We start from the raw sequence: 16,040 nt of genomic DNA on the forward strand, positions 1-16,040 counted from the left end.
ACTTCTCTTTGATCACCCCCTTGTTCATCTGATTATCGAGTGCCTGGGTGTAGCAATCGTAATGAACGTAGTAACGACAGCACTTGGTACGAGCGCAGGTTTCGGTTCTAAGGATGACTTGGTCGCATAGGGTACACGTTATGTTATCCATTATTCAGATACTCACTGCTTCCTCCTCCTCCTCTTCATGTCGATCCATCTGTTGGTTCATCTCCTCGTCAGTGATCCCAGCCATGATCAGCGCTCGATACAAGTTTTAAGAAAAAAACTCAGAGTGCCGTGAACGGTTCGAACCGATCGTTTTATACTTACGGTAAAAACTGGATCCCAGGTTGCACTCGACCTGTGGCCAGTCTATGACCGGGAGTGGGCGTGGTAGGGGGATACCCCCCTATCCCCTGGGTCTGTATGCACACGTGATTTCGGCTTTTTTCGTTTGATTGGTGCATGATTGACATAAAGCGAGGCGCACGCATTCGGCGTTTTTTCAGTTTTTTCTTTCGGGCATGTCGACTGAACCTAGACGCAGCAGCCGCCGCCTTCGAAGTCTGTCACCCGAAGAACAACCGAGACGAGTAGGTCTTCGTCGTCGTGCGCGATCACACGACGATGAACCACCTAGACGTAGTCGTCGCCTTCGGGGTCAGATACCCGAAGAAACGCTGCTTCAACAAGTTTGTTTTATTTGTCAGAGAGATATCCACGTTGATTCTCTGGCGATATGCCAACGTACTCCTTGCTGCGGTGTGTTCATGCATCGACGTTGCTACCAGGAGATGGAGAGACGGGTCCGAACCTGCGGCAACTGCCGACGCGTGATCAACGAGGATGAGCCTGAGATCGTGTTGGAAACCGACGAGGAACTCAAGGAAGATGATAATGGGGTCCAGTTGGTGTTTCCGTCAGGTGCGATTGCCCTAGGTAGATTCGAGCAAGAGTTGGAGCGATATCGTAGTGAGGATAGACCTAATCACTGTCATCACGAGGGATCGTATCTACATCTACATCTACATTTATTTAGTTGATAAAGTCCCGCAAGACATCACATCAACTGTACCAAACATATATGCACATATGCGTAAGCTAGACAAAAAGGATAATTAAAAAATAATTCTTAAATACAATTTACTTTACTCATTTCACGTGTTTTCCTAAATTTAACTTAAAATCAGATAATGACTTGCAATTTTCTAAGTCAGCGGGCAGTAGGTTCCACTCTGTTATTGATCTAGGAAAAAAAGAAAACTTAAAAACGTCCTTAGATACTTTTGGCATCCTATACTTAAAAGCATGGCTGTTGCGTGTTCTTTTTTCACTGTTTAGTATTAAGTGTTCTTCTGTGGTTATGTCCATTAAGTTATGACTAAGTTTGTACATTGGAGTCAGTCTGTTTTTCTTTCGTCTTGTTTCTAATGTGTCCCATTTCAAGTCAGATAGCATGTCTGTCACGCTTGCTGTGTTGTTGAAGTTTTGAAGGCAAAAACGAGCAGCTTTCCTTTGAACTCTCTCCAGGGTTAAAATATCTTTTTTGTAATGTGGGTCCCACGAGGCACTTGCGTACTCCAATTTGGGTCGGACGATGCTGGTGTAGGCATTTTCGCGTACTTTCCTGGGGCAGTTCCAGAGATTTCTCTTTATCACCCCCAAGGATCGACTCGCCTTGCTTGATATAGATGAGATATGGTCAGACCACCTTAATTTACTGTTAACGGCAATTCCTAGGTACGATGCAGAATCTACTTGCTCAAGTTTGGACCCACAGAACAAATATGACCGTTGGGGAGGACATTGCTTATTTGAAATACAGATGATGTTGCATTTAGAAGGGTTAAATAGCATCTGCCACTTATGTTGCCAGCTTTCTAGTTTATTGAGGTCGTCTTGGAGATTTTCGCAATCTGAGTCTTCAACCACCACTCCGTACAAAAGGGTGTCATCGGCAAACAGCTTTACTGTAGAGGTTAGACCATTTGGCAAGTCGTTGATGTATGTTAGGAACAACAGCGGGCCTAGTACTGATCCTTGTGGTACACCCGAAGTCACTGGGGAGGAGGTAGATGTTGCACCCTCACAGATGACAGTTTGAACCCTCTTAGTGAGAAAGGATTCCATCCAGGATAAGAGGTTACCATGGATACCATGACGCTCCAGCTTCATTAGTAAGCGTTGATGTGGACTTTATCGAAGGCTTTCGAAAAATCTAACACAGCAGCATGAATAGATTTGTTTTGTTGTAGAGAGCTTGCAATGTCATGAATAGTAAGTATCAGTTGGAGTTCTGTAGATCTTTTTGATCTAAAGCCATGCTGACAATCTGTTAGTATGTTATAATGTTCAAAATGTTTCATCACATGGCTATGTACAATGTGTTCGAGGATTTTCGATGCTATACAGGTTAGAGATATGGGTCTGTAGTTTGAAGGATCAGACTTTTTCCCTTTTTTAAAGACACCACATACATTTGCCGATTTCCGGGTACGGTTCCACTCTCGATAGAATCTTGGAAGATATTAGTTAGGATAGGAGCAATCTCGGCTGCATATTCTTTTAGAAACCACGGTGGAATGGCATCTGGTCCAGAAGCTTTATTTGTCTTCAATAGCGATAACTGCTTTGCAACTCCATTGATGGTGATAGACAGACTGTCAATAGCTGGTATTCTGTCATATTCAATATCAGGGATGTTTGATAAGTCTTCCTGAGTAAAGACACTTGAGAATTGATTGTTTAACAAGTCAGCCTTTGACTTGTTATCACTGATTATGGAGCCGTTTTTTTCGAAATCTGCAATCCCCAGCTCTTCTTTGTTCAGTTGTTTAATATAGGACCAGAATCTCTTAGGGTTTTCTTCAATAGCTTCCCCTAAGTAATCAGAGATATATGCATTTCTTGCTTCTTTAAGCCCTTTATGCATTTGTTTTCTAGCTAAACGGAATGCCTCCCAATCATTTTGATTTCCAGAAGATTTTGCTTTATTATAGAGCCTTTGTCTGGCTAGACATTTCAGAGAATGATTGAACCATGGTAGATTATATCTTGAGCTAGTCCACTTTGAGGGGATGCAAGAATCCATTATACGGTGGATGTTGTCTTCGAAGCAGCTCCATCTATCGTCGACTGAATTAAAGCCCCGTGTATCCATATGAAGTGATAGATTTGTAAGTTCTACTTTAATGCGAGTAGAGTCGGCTTTCTTTCTAATGTATATTTTGCGTTTGGCATTTTTCTTTCTACGGCAGGAAGTGTTCACAGTGAATAACACAATGTCGTGATCACTAATACCAGGGACGACGCTGATATTTTCAATGATATTGGAATTATTTGAGAAAATTAGATCTAAGATGTTTTGTGAATTCCTGTCCCTTCTAGTTGGTTCTTTGACATGTTGACTCAGATCGTGATCATCAATTATTTCTAACAGTCTGTCAGAGGCAGGAGAGTGACTTGAATATTCAGTATCCCAGATGATATCAGGAGCATTGAAATCACCAGAAACAATGATGTTATTTTTATGCACCCTTGACCCAAGTTTTAACAGTGATGCATCTAGTTCATCAAGGCTTGTGACGCTGGAGGAATTTGGTCGGTAATATGATCAAAATAGCAGTGATTTTGTTTTCTTGTCTGCTAGCTGACATTGGGTCCAAATAATTTCGCAGTCGGTGTCCAGGTCCGAACGATGTGTTACTATAATATCGTTTTTCACTGCCTGGAAAACGCCTCCGCCGTGGCAATCATCAGGACGATCTTTTCTGAAAATTTTGTAGCCCTTTGGAAATATTTCGTTACTTTCGATGTTCGAACTTAACCAGGATTCAGTACCAAAGATGATATCAGGTTTATATTGGTCTACTACAGCAGCGATGTCTGCTATTTTGTTTTTAGCGCTCCGACAGTTCATTGTCATGCAGGTTAGTTTCCTTCTATTGTTCTTTGGCACGACCTTTGATGTTCTTCTATCTTTGATTGAAGAGCGCTTGTTCTTAACAGATCGTGCATTGAGAAGTGAAAAAGCCACAGAACGTTGAGCTCGCAATCCAGTTGGAGTTTCAAGATCCACAGAAAATGAAACAGGGATCAAAGTTTGAATTCGCGGACCAGGAGGTCGTAAAGGTGTTACGCAACGACGGCCGGTTAACACGGTGATCGAAGAATGAAGACATTTTATATTCCTCTTCTTACCAGACCGTTTTCCGCGATATCTGAGTAAGGAAGCATTCTTTAGTCGAGCCAGTAATTCAGAGCTTGGTTTCAAATCGCCACCTCTGAAGCGAATTTTGAGCAAGTCGTTCCTGGAGTAAATAAAACATCGAGGCAAATTAACATAACGAACAAGATGGAGACCAAGGTGTGAAGTCGAAGGAGATACAAGCAAACACTGAGATAAGCGATGGGCGACCGTAAATGCGTTGGGATGCCATACTTGGTTATTATTAATAATCAGAGGAGGACCAGGGTTTTTCTCGATGTCATTGAATATTGTTAAGTCCTTCCTTGGTAGATGAACGCATACATAGCCATGTTTGTGCCAAGAAGAAACAGGTCGACGTGGCATTCCTTTAGAAGATCGATAAAAACATCCAAATGGCGATGGAAAGTTGAGGCCGGTTCTCACCAGAGACCAAACTGGCAAGATGCTGCCATTAAAGAGATGTTGGACGTACAAGGGACTGCAAACAACAATGAACAGCGATACGAAGGCTAAAAATCTCGGAGCAACATAAATCGTGGCAGCCATCTTGGCGCCTCACATCCATGAATTGCCGTATGACTTGGACCCTAACGTTTGGCAACGCTATTATACCTTTCTCAGAAATTTCGTGACTCTGTTTCCGGATCGAGACCTGTACATTCATGGTTGTGTGCGTCTCCCCGTAGAACCGACCCGAGAGGTCAGGGCTATTTTGTACCGTCTCTTCATATACAATACTCCTTACACGACGTATAACTTGATTCGAATTCAAAGGTTCAGACTCTTCTTTAGACGCGTAGAAGGACAAAGGGATATTGTGATTCAACAGCTCTGTCTATTACCTTTTCCGGGTGGTCCATCGCTTTACCAGGAGGACGGACTATGGACCTGACACTGTTTTTTTCTTTTTATTCGCAGTGGATGATCAACGCAGAATGGTTCATGAGGACCTTGGACATTTCAGAGACATTGGAAGACCCTTTGAGACGCACAATTCCTTGACGCGTTCGTGGAATCATTTGCCTTATCCCCTTCCGGTCACGGTGTGGTTCCATTACTATCGCGAGTTGGAGGACTTTGTGCGAACCACGGAGGGACGAAGTCCACTGTACATTCACGGTACCGTGTTCTTTCCCTTCCGTGTCATTTCTTACGATCACATACGCATGGAGGTGTACCACATGTTTTATTTCAACACCCCTTATAGAGTGTACAATTTCTCCTCCATGATTAGGTTTAGGTTGTTATTCGTGTCTTCGTCGACGTTCGGGGACCAAATAAGGATCGAACGACTGTTTGTGAGATCGACTGTCTCGGATACTCTGTACCACAATGGCATGGCGTGTGAGACGTGAAAACAAGAGACTTTTTTTTTGAAACAACAAAAGTGTAATTTCTTTAATGATTACAACAACAATAATAAAAAACTTCTTTTACAATTTCCAACGTTTCTTGTCTTAGGCAGAGTCATATTTCAGTCCTTTTCTCCAAGGTTCGAAATCTTCCCACCCTTCTTGTAATTTTTCTGCGGCTGTCTTCTTGGCCTTCTTGTACGTCTTTGCCTTGCCTTTGGGACTGTAACCACCGTCGTCGTCGTCTATGTATTTTTCGGAGACACCGATGTCTCTCAAGAAACTCTTTTGAGATTCGGACAAGGCTTTCTTTTTACCTGTCGTGGCTGGTTTGGGCGGAACGGGTGGCTTCTTGCTTGTGGATGGTTTTGGAATTTTAAACTCCTTTTTGAGACCTGACGTGGAAGGTGTGGCGGCTTCTTGTTTGATGATCACGGGGGCTCGTGCTGCGGGTTGTTTGTTGACTCCCTTGAGGATCTGTTTCAACAGACTTTCGACGGGTGCGTCGGCCATGCCTTCGGGTTCTGCCGTCCCTTGGTACGTGGGGGTGCCGCGTGTACACGTCCGTATACGTTTCACCAGTTTGACTTCTTCGTTTGCCATGGGTTTGATCATCTTGACGGCCATGCTGGCGGGGATACGACTGTCTTTCAAGATGAGATCTTCTTCGGCGGCCAAACGCCCCGCTTTGTTCAACAAGGCACTCTGGGTAATCCGACCCTTGTAATAATCTTGCAAACGATTGAATTCTTGAACGGGCACCATCATGACTTCGTTCATACCTTCTGCTGACTCAGGGTCGTGTCAGGAAACTCGGACAATTCTCTCAAGGCCGTCTCGTAACAGTCTTGCCAGTACCGTATGGCTTCTTCTTTCTTTTCCAACTGGAGTTGAAGACTTTGAACGGTTTGCTTGCCTTTACCGCACTCCTTGCACAACTCGATGCACTCACCGGGCGGCGTGGTATCTCGTTTCGTTTGACAGGTTTGGCAGAAGTCACCGAATTTTAAAGCCATGTACTCTTGATACAGGGTGTGGTACCTCTTGTTCCAGTACTCGGACGAGTCTTTCCATTGGGCTTCGCGACGATTGGCATCTTGCAACAACTGCACGAGTTTAGGAATGGTATTGGATTCTTCTTGGTATTTTTCTCTCGGCGGGAAATTGGGTATGACGTCGATCCCCTCCAGCGGGTAACCGTCTTCGTCGCGTCCTTTCACCGTACACAACATGCTTTGAAACAACCGTGTAATCCGCTCCAGAACCCTGCTCCGTTTTGACTCAGGAGATGTTCTCTTCGACGCTTGAGGGAGTTTCTACGTTTACCCACTTCACGCAAAACCTTTTTATGTCTTTTCAGTTTCCCATAAGTCGTTGCGTCGATGGGGATCCTCTTTTTCAGCAAATTCAAGACCATCTCGCTGATGGCGTTGATCTGATCTCTGTCGGCGTAATGCAACATCTGTTGACGTTTATTTCGATTGGCTTCTTTCAGGACGCTCGTCAAGAAACGACGTTGTCGTCGCAACCGCTTCATCGTTCACGTCACGATCTTTTATTCACAAGTCTTCGAGAAGGCTCAAAACCGTCTTGGTTACGGTGCCGACCAGTTTACCAAGACCCTTTCCCTTTTGGATCCTCCTTCTTCTGATTCCTCTACGTATTCCCACTCGCCGTCTCCTTTGCCTCCTCACCATGTCGGGTTCCGATGACGACACGTACACACTGTCCACCTTAATGACGAATGAAGGTGATCACGTGTCCTTTTTATAGAGGCACGTCTAAACGTTTCAGGGAATCCAAAACCGCCAATTATTAATACCAACACCCCTTCCCCTTTGGATCCTCCTCCTTCTTCTGATCCCTCTACGTATTCCCACTCGCCGTCTCCTTCGCCTCCTCACCATGTCGGGTTACGATGACGACACGTACACACTTTCACCTTGAATGACTCACGAAGGTGATCACGTGTCCTTTTTATAGAGGCACGTGAACAAAATCGTTTTTTTCATAGTCTCTCACGTATCGGTCAGTGTCTTTTGTAATAATGTCCAAGCGCATTGAATGCGGTGCTTATCATGTTACCAAGACCTTTTCCCTTTTGGATCCTCCTTCTTCTTATCCCTCTACGTATTCCCACTCGCCGTCTCCTTCGCCTCCTCACCATGTCGGGTTACGATGACGACTCGCACACACTTCCACCTTGAATGACTCACGAAGGTGATCACGTGTCCATTTTATAGAGGCACGTGAACGAATCGTTTTTCGTAGTCTCGAACGTATCGGTCGTACGTGGGAGGTGTGAAATCCGTCACCACGTCGTCCAACGTTTGCATCTTGGTCAAAAACTCATCCAATTCCTCCACTCCACCAAGAGCGTAGTTCCTAAGTTCGGTCAGCGTCTTTTCGTAAGTCGTGTAAGCGAATTGGACCATGTCCATCTTGAACGAATACTTCTTGAAATCGTTCCATCCTTTCAGTAAGGTGGCTAAAGCCGTCAATCCTACTACCGTGTACCCATCTTTCCACACGGATCCCAAGACGATACTCGCGGCCACGACCAGTAACGCTAGTCCGTTGAGAATGGCGTTACACAATTTGTAGTAACCGAACATCTGTCTTCGACACCACCAATACTTGTGGTAGAAAGCATACAAGCCGTCCAAACGTTTCAGCGCGTCTCGTTCCACCACGGTGGTGAAAGGTTCATCCAATAAACAGACAGAAGTACTCATGACTCTTCCTCAACCAGTCCCAAATGTATTCTGACTTTCTTTCGGAACGTTCGATCCTTTTAGCTTGTTGCTCGTATTCCCAGATCTGGTCCTTGAAGGCGGTTTCCACGGATTGGTTCAGGATGTCCTGGACTTGTCTGTAACTGTCGCAATCGTCCGCGATACGTTTCATGTCTTCGTGATCCATGCTGGTCGCATCCCAGTAAGAGCGAGAGCATCGGCATAGATGCAAGAAGTAGGGGAACCAGTTGACTTCGCTCCTCAACATGTTGTTGTTCTCAGTTACGCACACTGGTCGAATTGCGAGTCACAGTAGGACGTTGTCCGTTTTTATAGGTAGTCGAGATCGTATTAGTGGTCGTGATGCCCGCAATGCGACGACCCGCGACCCTGTTGTTGTTGGCGCAAAATCTCTTCCAATTGTTGCTGCATCTGAGCTTGGTCTAGAACACGGGTGCCTCGCCTTCTTCTTCGACCCGCTCGAGAAAGACCCGATCTCACCGACGAAGGAGGTGTGGAGTCACTACCACTTCCGCCTCCTCCACCTCCTCCGCCTCCACCTCCACCTCCGCCTCCACCTCCGCCTCTGCCTCGACGTCGTCTTCCACCACCGCCACCACTAGCGCTACTTCTTCTGCGGCTCCCGGCATCACTGGGGGACGTCGGCGTATTTTGACGAGGGACGCGTCTCGGTCGTTTCCCTCCTCGAGTAGCTCGTGCCAAAGGTGTGGCGTCTGTCACTGTGGGTGAACGTCCTGCCATTCGACGCAACGAATTGGGCGTACCCACTCCAGTCGTGACGTTGGTGCGTGATGACCCCGAGCCAGCGCTACCGACACCCGCCGTGACATTGGGGCTGGGCGTGCCCGCGCCAGCGGTGCCTACACCGACGACCGAGGCCCCTCGCAGGGGTGGTGTCGCCAGTGACGATGGCGTTGAAGGGGTGTTCAGGCTCAGACCCACACCCGCTGCAGGCGGAACCGGTGACCCAAACGGCGAATAATCGTTCAGAGCAGAGAAGTTGAAATCGTCACTACCGTAAGAGCTCATCTCTCCTGTTTTCTTGCTATCTTCTCAGCGATTACTCTTTCGTTATGAATCAAATTCTCGAAATCCTCGTGGTTATATGCTTTCACGATGGAGCGCACTTGACGATAACTCGAACAGAGACAGATTTGTTTCACCGTCTCGTAATCCTCTTGAAAGGAATACATGCGTCGTAGCATGGCTATGCAACTGATGGCATCGTACGAATCCTTCGTCTTTTAACACACGGCTGAGGACGCGTTGATCGTCCTGACTGGCCGGATGAAGATCCAATAGCATGTAACCGTAAGGTCGATCGGCGACCTTTCGAAACGTATCCAACACGTCCTGCCATTGCGTGGGAAAGGATTGCAGTAATAGATTTCGTATCCCCAACTGATCCCGAGGGTTCTTGAAAGCCGCGATGTAATGAGCGTTGCGGGAAATGGTCTTGGCGAATTTTCCGTTAGGGAATAGATCCTGACACAAGTAAATCACCGTGATGTTCCGATGATGCGAGTGTTTGGTGAAGAGATCCAACACGCGCTTGTCGTTAGCACCCTCGTCCATCAGATCGTCCAGCACCAAAACGCCCCCTCCAGGAAACCATCGGGGTAACTGTTCGCTGTCGGGGATGCCTTCGTGAAACTTGACCCCTCCCTTCTTGAGCTTTTGGAAACCATCTTGCCACGATCCGTAGCAGTAATGAACACTCTTCGGTGCTTCTTGGAACAAATCGCCGTTCTCCAAGAGCAGTTTGGTAGTGAACACCGTCTTGCCGCAACCCGACGGACCCGCTATCAACAAACTCGACGGAGTGTGAAATTGAAACGCTTTGCGTCGTTCCATGATCTTGAAATGGTCCATGGTCTCGAGACGCTCCGTTTTTATCCAAACAACTTGGCCATGGGGGTCTTGATGGCCGGGATGCGTTTCAATAGACCCAAGAGGGTGACTCTACGATTGAAACAGATGGGTTTTTTGGCACGACTCTTGGCAGGCGCTCCCTGTTGTTTCGCGAATTTCTGCACTTGGAAGTTCCTGGCGTACCACTGTTTTCCCCTCTTGATCTTGGCGGCGGCTCTCTTGGCAGCGGCTCTCTTGGGACGCGCTGTCTTGGCAGGCGCCGATCTCTTTCGAGGTTTCTTGACGAATTTACTCAAGTCTCCGAACTTGTCTTCGTACCAATGCCTCTTTTTCATTCTTCTTTTCCTATCTTCTTTCTCGGAAAGACTCGGCATGGTGGGCGCTCTCTTGCGTTTCCTGCGCGTTGTCACCGTGGTCGGTAACGCACCGGTGTTGAGGACACTGTGTTTCGCGTTGTACTCGTCTTGGAGTCTCTGAGGACTGTTGATCAAGGCTCTGTAGAGCTCTTGAAGTTCAGCGTTCATGGCAATTGAATGAGCAAGTGAGTATTTCACCTTTTATGCACTCGCAAAGTGATCGCGTAAGAACTTATTGCCGTAGCGAAGAACGTGCCAGTACGGGTAACACTTATAATCTCTGCAAGCGTCTGTTTGAAGTCTGGCTCTCGTACGCAGTTGGAACAGGTCGTATCGAAGCCAATGATCTTTTTCCTGGTCCAGTATGAATCGGACTCGACGATAACTGTCGCAATCCAAAATGCGTTTCAGGACCTGTTTACGAGGATGATCCGAGGACAAGTCGAGATACCTGTCTCGACACAGTTCCAGGAATCGAGGGAACCATCTGACTTCACCACGCAACATCTTTTTCAAAAATGAACACTTTTTATTCGAACAGCTTACTTTAACAAATGACGCACTCCTCTGGAGGAACCGCACGTGTCCTGGTGACACGGGGTTTTTACAAATCTTGCGCCAAGCCAACTCGTCCACGATCAAACGTTTTAACATCTGTCCTACTTTACGATCGTTCTCTACAAACTCGTTTTTCTTAAAACGACTCAAGAACGCGTTCATGTCACGACCTTCGGCTCGGTCGATCAGGAACATCAGGGCGTAGCCGCCGCAACTCTGACTGAAGAGTGACTGTAGACTCTTGCCGTTGTGAATGTGGTACTTGAAATGACGGTCCAACCATGCTTGGATCGGTTCGGCGGTTCCGTACGCGTCCAACGGTAGACCGTAACTGTCCAGGATCTCGCACTTGTCCTTGTCGGCCCACAAAGCGATCCAATGCACGCCCGGTTTATCGTGAGGGTCTGTGTTCACGATGTAAGCGGTCGGTCCTTCTTGAGGCAGTGTCTTGGGAAGCCGATCGCAAGGTACCGTGCCGTAAAAAACACAGCAGAGTGACGGATTCGTTCGGGCCAAATGATCCAATTGTAAATTATTCAAGGCTACTTTCTCCATTTTTTCTCATTGGTACACGTCGTAGGTGACGACTCGGTTCTCGTTGATCTCCAGCAAGTTCTCGAATTCGCCGTACAACAAGATGGTCAGGTTTTCTCCTGGGTTGCCTCCAAAATCGATCACCAGACGCAGCTCACCTGACTGCTTGGGGTTCAACACTGGACTGTCCAAACATCCGTTGGCTGCGTTGTCAAATACAAACATGTTGCATCTCTTGCCGTCCCCCCAGTCCTCTTTTCGGACCATGTTTCCTTTTCCCCTGCACAAAGCTCCTGATCCCTGGAGGAATCTGTAGTAGCCTCTCTGATCTTTACTGTCCCCATCGTGTTGGAGCTCCAGGGTCTCGTAGGGATACTCTTCACCTCTCACCAATTGTTTCATGGAAGCGAGATTAAATTTTCCAAAATTGAACGGACTCTCGGTGATGGTTCCATTGAAGGCAGCTTGTTTCAACAACACCACCACTAACCGATTAGGTAGCTGATTGTGGAATGGATTGCTGCACTCAAAATGACGATTGTCACTGGGATGGGAGTAGGTTCGAATTTCACCTCTCACCGTGGGGTAGGTGACCACTCTTCCACTTTTCATGCTGGTCATGATCTCTCGGTACACCGAGGGAGTCACTCTCACTTGGGACAGGAACAATCTCACTTTCACGTCGACTTCAGTCAGTCTGAGAGTACTGGCACCATGCCATCGGATGGTCCACAGAGCTGGGGCATTGAAGTACATGTCGATCTGGATCTGCACGCCAGGTACCAGTAACTTGCTGAGATGAAACACTTCCAGGTAAGGTTTGAACCTCAAAGTAACTGATTTTCCATCTAGAAACTGGGCTCGTCCCAGGACTACGTTCTTGAGATCTTGTGGTAAAGCAGTATATTCAGCATGAGGAGTACCCAAATCCAACGCATTGGCTGTCAATTCATCGGCGTCTCCGTCGTCGGGTACACCGAGACAGTTGTACCAACCATTGGGTGTCAGGATCGTTTCACCGTCGTCTCGGTCGTGGTTCAACAGCGCCTCGATGTAGGCTTTGTAGTGGTAAGTATCGGTCTGGGGGCTGATGAGAGTACCATTCAATCTCACATTGATCTGTTTGAAGAGGGTGTTGGCTAGATTGTTGGCGAGTCCCATGACATCCGCTGTCAGCAGATTCGTATTGCCAGTTTTCTTGACGGTCAATTCCACTTCGAAGAAACTCTCGTTCAAGTCGATAAAGTCTTCTTGAGGATCGACTTGAAACGTCACCGGGTTGATCCCCGTATTGAACGGATTGATTCTCACCACACGTCGAGACGACATGCTGAGATCCGTGGGAGGGGTCTGGAACATGTCCAGGCGGGGGTTACGAACCCCCGCCGACCTCGCATGAGCCACCATGTCCGTCATCGTCGTCTACGTCGTCTTTTTCGTCGTACGCTTCTCAGTGCGGACTGTACCCAACGATAGTTTGGAAGTTTTGAGCGTGTCTGGAAGATCGAACCGCCTTTATACGTGCGTATTCTTCCCGGGATACGTCTCACGCGTCTCGAGTAGATGGGAATCATACTCCAAACAGGTCTTTTCTTTTTCTTTTACTACCCAACAAGCGTTGGATCTCTTGCGTCGCTTTACGTTTCCCGGAGCGTATGGCTCCTCGCTTTAACCCGGCGAGTACACCTTTCCAATTGGGCTTTCCTCCTTTGCCACCCGAATTTAAACCTTTCAGACCCTCGATGGCCGTCTCCTTCAGAACGTCCTTGAGAATGCCGTGACCTCGTTTCTTGATGCCTTTCCAAACCTGACCGAATATGCCAGACCCCGATTGGTATCCGTCGGGATGAAACCGTATCAAAGTTCCACCGATCATGATTTCTTAAAGTGTAACGTCACGATCGTATTGCCAGCTCCAAATTTCGTCAGTTCTCCAGTTTCCTCGGCCACTTGCACCTCTATAATGTCCAGGACCTCTTTGCGCACGGGAATATATTGAATATGAGTGGGTTCGAAGTACTGAACACCGGCTCCTCTTCGAATCAAGTTGACCTCTCTCAGTAAATCCGTGACTTGATTTCCTACCACACTTCCACTTCCCACGTTAGAGTAAACGAGCAAGGAACGCGAACTGCTTCCAATCACACTTTCAAAAGCTTTGTTCAGGTTCAGAAAACGCCAATTGCAAAAGATGCTGAGTCTCAAAAAATCAGCAGTTCTGAGTGGGTTTTTTACGACAATGAAAAAAACACGATTTCCATCAGAATCATATAAGTCTCCATTGCTTCGAATGTCTGGAATGACATCATCGAAAAATTCGATTCGCAAGTTTGGGCCAAGCACGTAACTATTTCCACTCTCCTGGATCCATCCCATTTTCAAAGCCAGATCGACGTTAAATCGTAATGCAGGTGTATCCGTTCTGGAACGTAAGATGTCTTTGTTATCCGTGACCAGGTCGTCACCTTCCCACTTGAACGTGACGTAGGTTCTTTTACCATCACTCGTGACATATCTTGAGTTTAATCTCGGTCCAGAGTATTTGAAGATGCGTTCCCTTTCGAAGTAGCTGAGAATGGATTTCATGAATTCAACTCCGTTCACATTGCTGAAAACATCTTTGACATCTTCGGTGCTGAATAACGCTTCTCCAAACGAATGCCCATTTGAAGTTCGAGGTTCAACGCGTCTCCATGCGGTATAGGCCAAGGTGACTTTATCCACAGAATCGGTGAAGGAAGGAAGCGTCACACGCGCATCTGGCATGGCGATGCTGACCAACCCCACTTTCCACCCATGTCCCTCCAGGCGTATGGGATTGGGTAGCCAGACCTTGAAACTGTTGGCCTTGTTCTCCGGAAACTCGTTCTTACTGCTGTGACTGGGTAAGCTGACGAAAAAATCACTCATCCTTTCTTTTGAAATGTAACGTGATCGTGGTCACACCCGAAGCAAAGTTCACCAGTTGTCCGTCGTTCTCAGACACTTGCGTCTCGACAATGTCCAAGACGGCCGTGCGCACCGGTAGATATAGGATGTGTCTCGGTTGAAAGTCGACCACCTCCGGATCGTAACGAACTTGTTTCAACAGATCCGTGACTTGATTCCCCGTTACCATACTCTGTCCCACATTCGAGTACACGAACAAGGAACGACGACGGTGACCAAACGCTTCTTCGTAACTACGATCCAGGTCCGTGAAAACCCAATTGATGAAACAACTCAAACGTAATGTGTCCGGGTCGATCTTGTAAAATAGCTCGTCCCCGTCATTCTGGGCTATGATCAAGTCCGTGGCCGTGGGTACGACTTCCCTTGGAAATTCTTTCCTCAAGTTGGGTCCCAAGACGTAACCCGGTTGTCCGTTTTGCAATTTTCCCATCTTGACCCATTTCATCTTCTTGGCCAATTCGATTCCAATGGACATTTTGGGGTAGACGCGTTTACCTCTGATGTCTAAGGTGGTGCACATTCTCGAGTTGTCGAGGACGCATTCTCCATTCTCGGCACGATGCATGACCGTGTACAGCAATTCGGTGGGGTCTTCGGGGTTGCTCTTTTTCTTGTACATGGACACGTCGACATCCGATCGATCTCTCAACCTCCACATGTATCGATCTCGTATCATGTTCAGTAACTCGGTACCGGTACTCGGCGTGAATTCCAAATCGCCTTCTCTCGTCACTCCAGCGACCTGAGCGTATATGTTTCGAGCTGCGTTCGCCATCTCGATCCACCAGATTTCAAACAGAAGAGAATCTTTCAAGCCCATCTTACGCACCGCGGACGGAAAAGAGAGGTCGCTAATACCCACTTTCCATCCCGACTCTCTCAACTGTAAAGGGTAAGGCAGACGATTCTTAAAACTGTTGGCCCTGTTGTCCGGGAACTCGCTCGTGCTGGCGTTGCTCATCAACTGCACGTAAAAGTCATCGGGAGACTCATTCATCCTTAAAGTGTAATGTCACCGAGGTCACGCCCGATTCAAAGTCTACCAATCTTCCGTCGTTCTCGGCCAATTGCACCCCCCACTATATCCAAAACATTGCTGCGCACAGGTTTATATTGAATCTGATTCGGTTCGTACGTCGTCTTGATCGGGTCGTGGGGTACTTCTCTCAATAGGTCCGTCACTCGATTCCCTGTGATCGTGCTACGACCTACATTCGAATACAGGTACATGGGACTGCGAGGAGGAGGGAGATCCGGATGGACGATGACTCCCCGATAGGCCTTGGCGTATTCCTCGTCCAAGTAACTGAAGCGCCAGTTGCAATAGGAACTGAGCTGTAACGTACCGCTGCTGTTCAAATTCCAAAAGTTATGAGCGCGAGTGGCGTCATGGCTGGTCCAGTCTTAAAATCAGACGGAACGGTGTCGTTTGGAAAGATCTTGATCATATTCATGTTCAAGTGAACGG

At 47.2% G+C, this 16,040-nt stretch overlaps 4 protein-coding genes across 4 annotated transcripts; 1 reads left to right on the forward strand and 3 right to left on the reverse strand.

Moving 5' to 3' along the window:
- The first annotated feature begins 375 nt into the window (after positions 1 to 375).
- On the forward strand, positions 376 to 2,086 carry LOC149115488 (uncharacterized). The gene is made up of 2 exons (XM_089285692.1): positions 376 to 991; positions 1,723 to 2,086. Exons 1-2 carry the CDS (start codon positions 507 to 509, stop codon positions 2,084 to 2,086), a joined length of 849 nt encoding a protein of 282 aa, XP_089141818.1. The 5' UTR covers positions 376 to 506.
- A 5,460-nt stretch (positions 2,087 to 7,546) lies between these two features.
- LOC149115489 (uncharacterized) lies at positions 7,547 to 8,279 on the reverse strand. The gene has a single exon (XM_089283842.1). It carries the CDS (start codon positions 8,277 to 8,279, stop codon positions 7,782 to 7,784), a length of 498 nt encoding a protein of 165 aa, XP_089139968.1. The 3' UTR covers positions 7,547 to 7,781.
- A 3,358-nt stretch (positions 8,280 to 11,637) lies between these two features.
- On the reverse strand, positions 11,638 to 13,954 carry LOC149115490 (uncharacterized protein F54H12.2-like). The gene has a single exon (XM_089284958.1). The coding sequence runs from the start codon at positions 13,034 to 13,036 to the stop codon at positions 11,648 to 11,650; it is 1,389 nt and encodes a 462-aa protein (XP_089141084.1). The 5' UTR covers positions 13,037 to 13,954; the 3' UTR covers positions 11,638 to 11,647.
- Positions 13,955 to 14,349: 395 nt separating this feature from the next.
- On the reverse strand, positions 14,350 to 15,952 carry LOC149115491 (uncharacterized). The gene has a single exon (XM_089284959.1). The coding sequence runs from the start codon at positions 15,567 to 15,569 to the stop codon at positions 14,523 to 14,525; it is 1,047 nt and encodes a 348-aa protein (XP_089141085.1). The 5' UTR covers positions 15,570 to 15,952; the 3' UTR covers positions 14,350 to 14,522.
- Positions 15,953 to 16,040: the final 88 nt, after the last annotated feature.

Source organism: Orbicella faveolata, unplaced genomic scaffold, assembly GCF_042242905.1.
Source record: "Orbicella faveolata isolate gen_17 unplaced genomic scaffold, um_ofav_v1 contig_13, whole genome shotgun sequence".
Lineage (NCBI taxonomy): Eukaryota > Metazoa > Cnidaria > Anthozoa > Scleractinia > Merulinidae > Orbicella > Orbicella faveolata.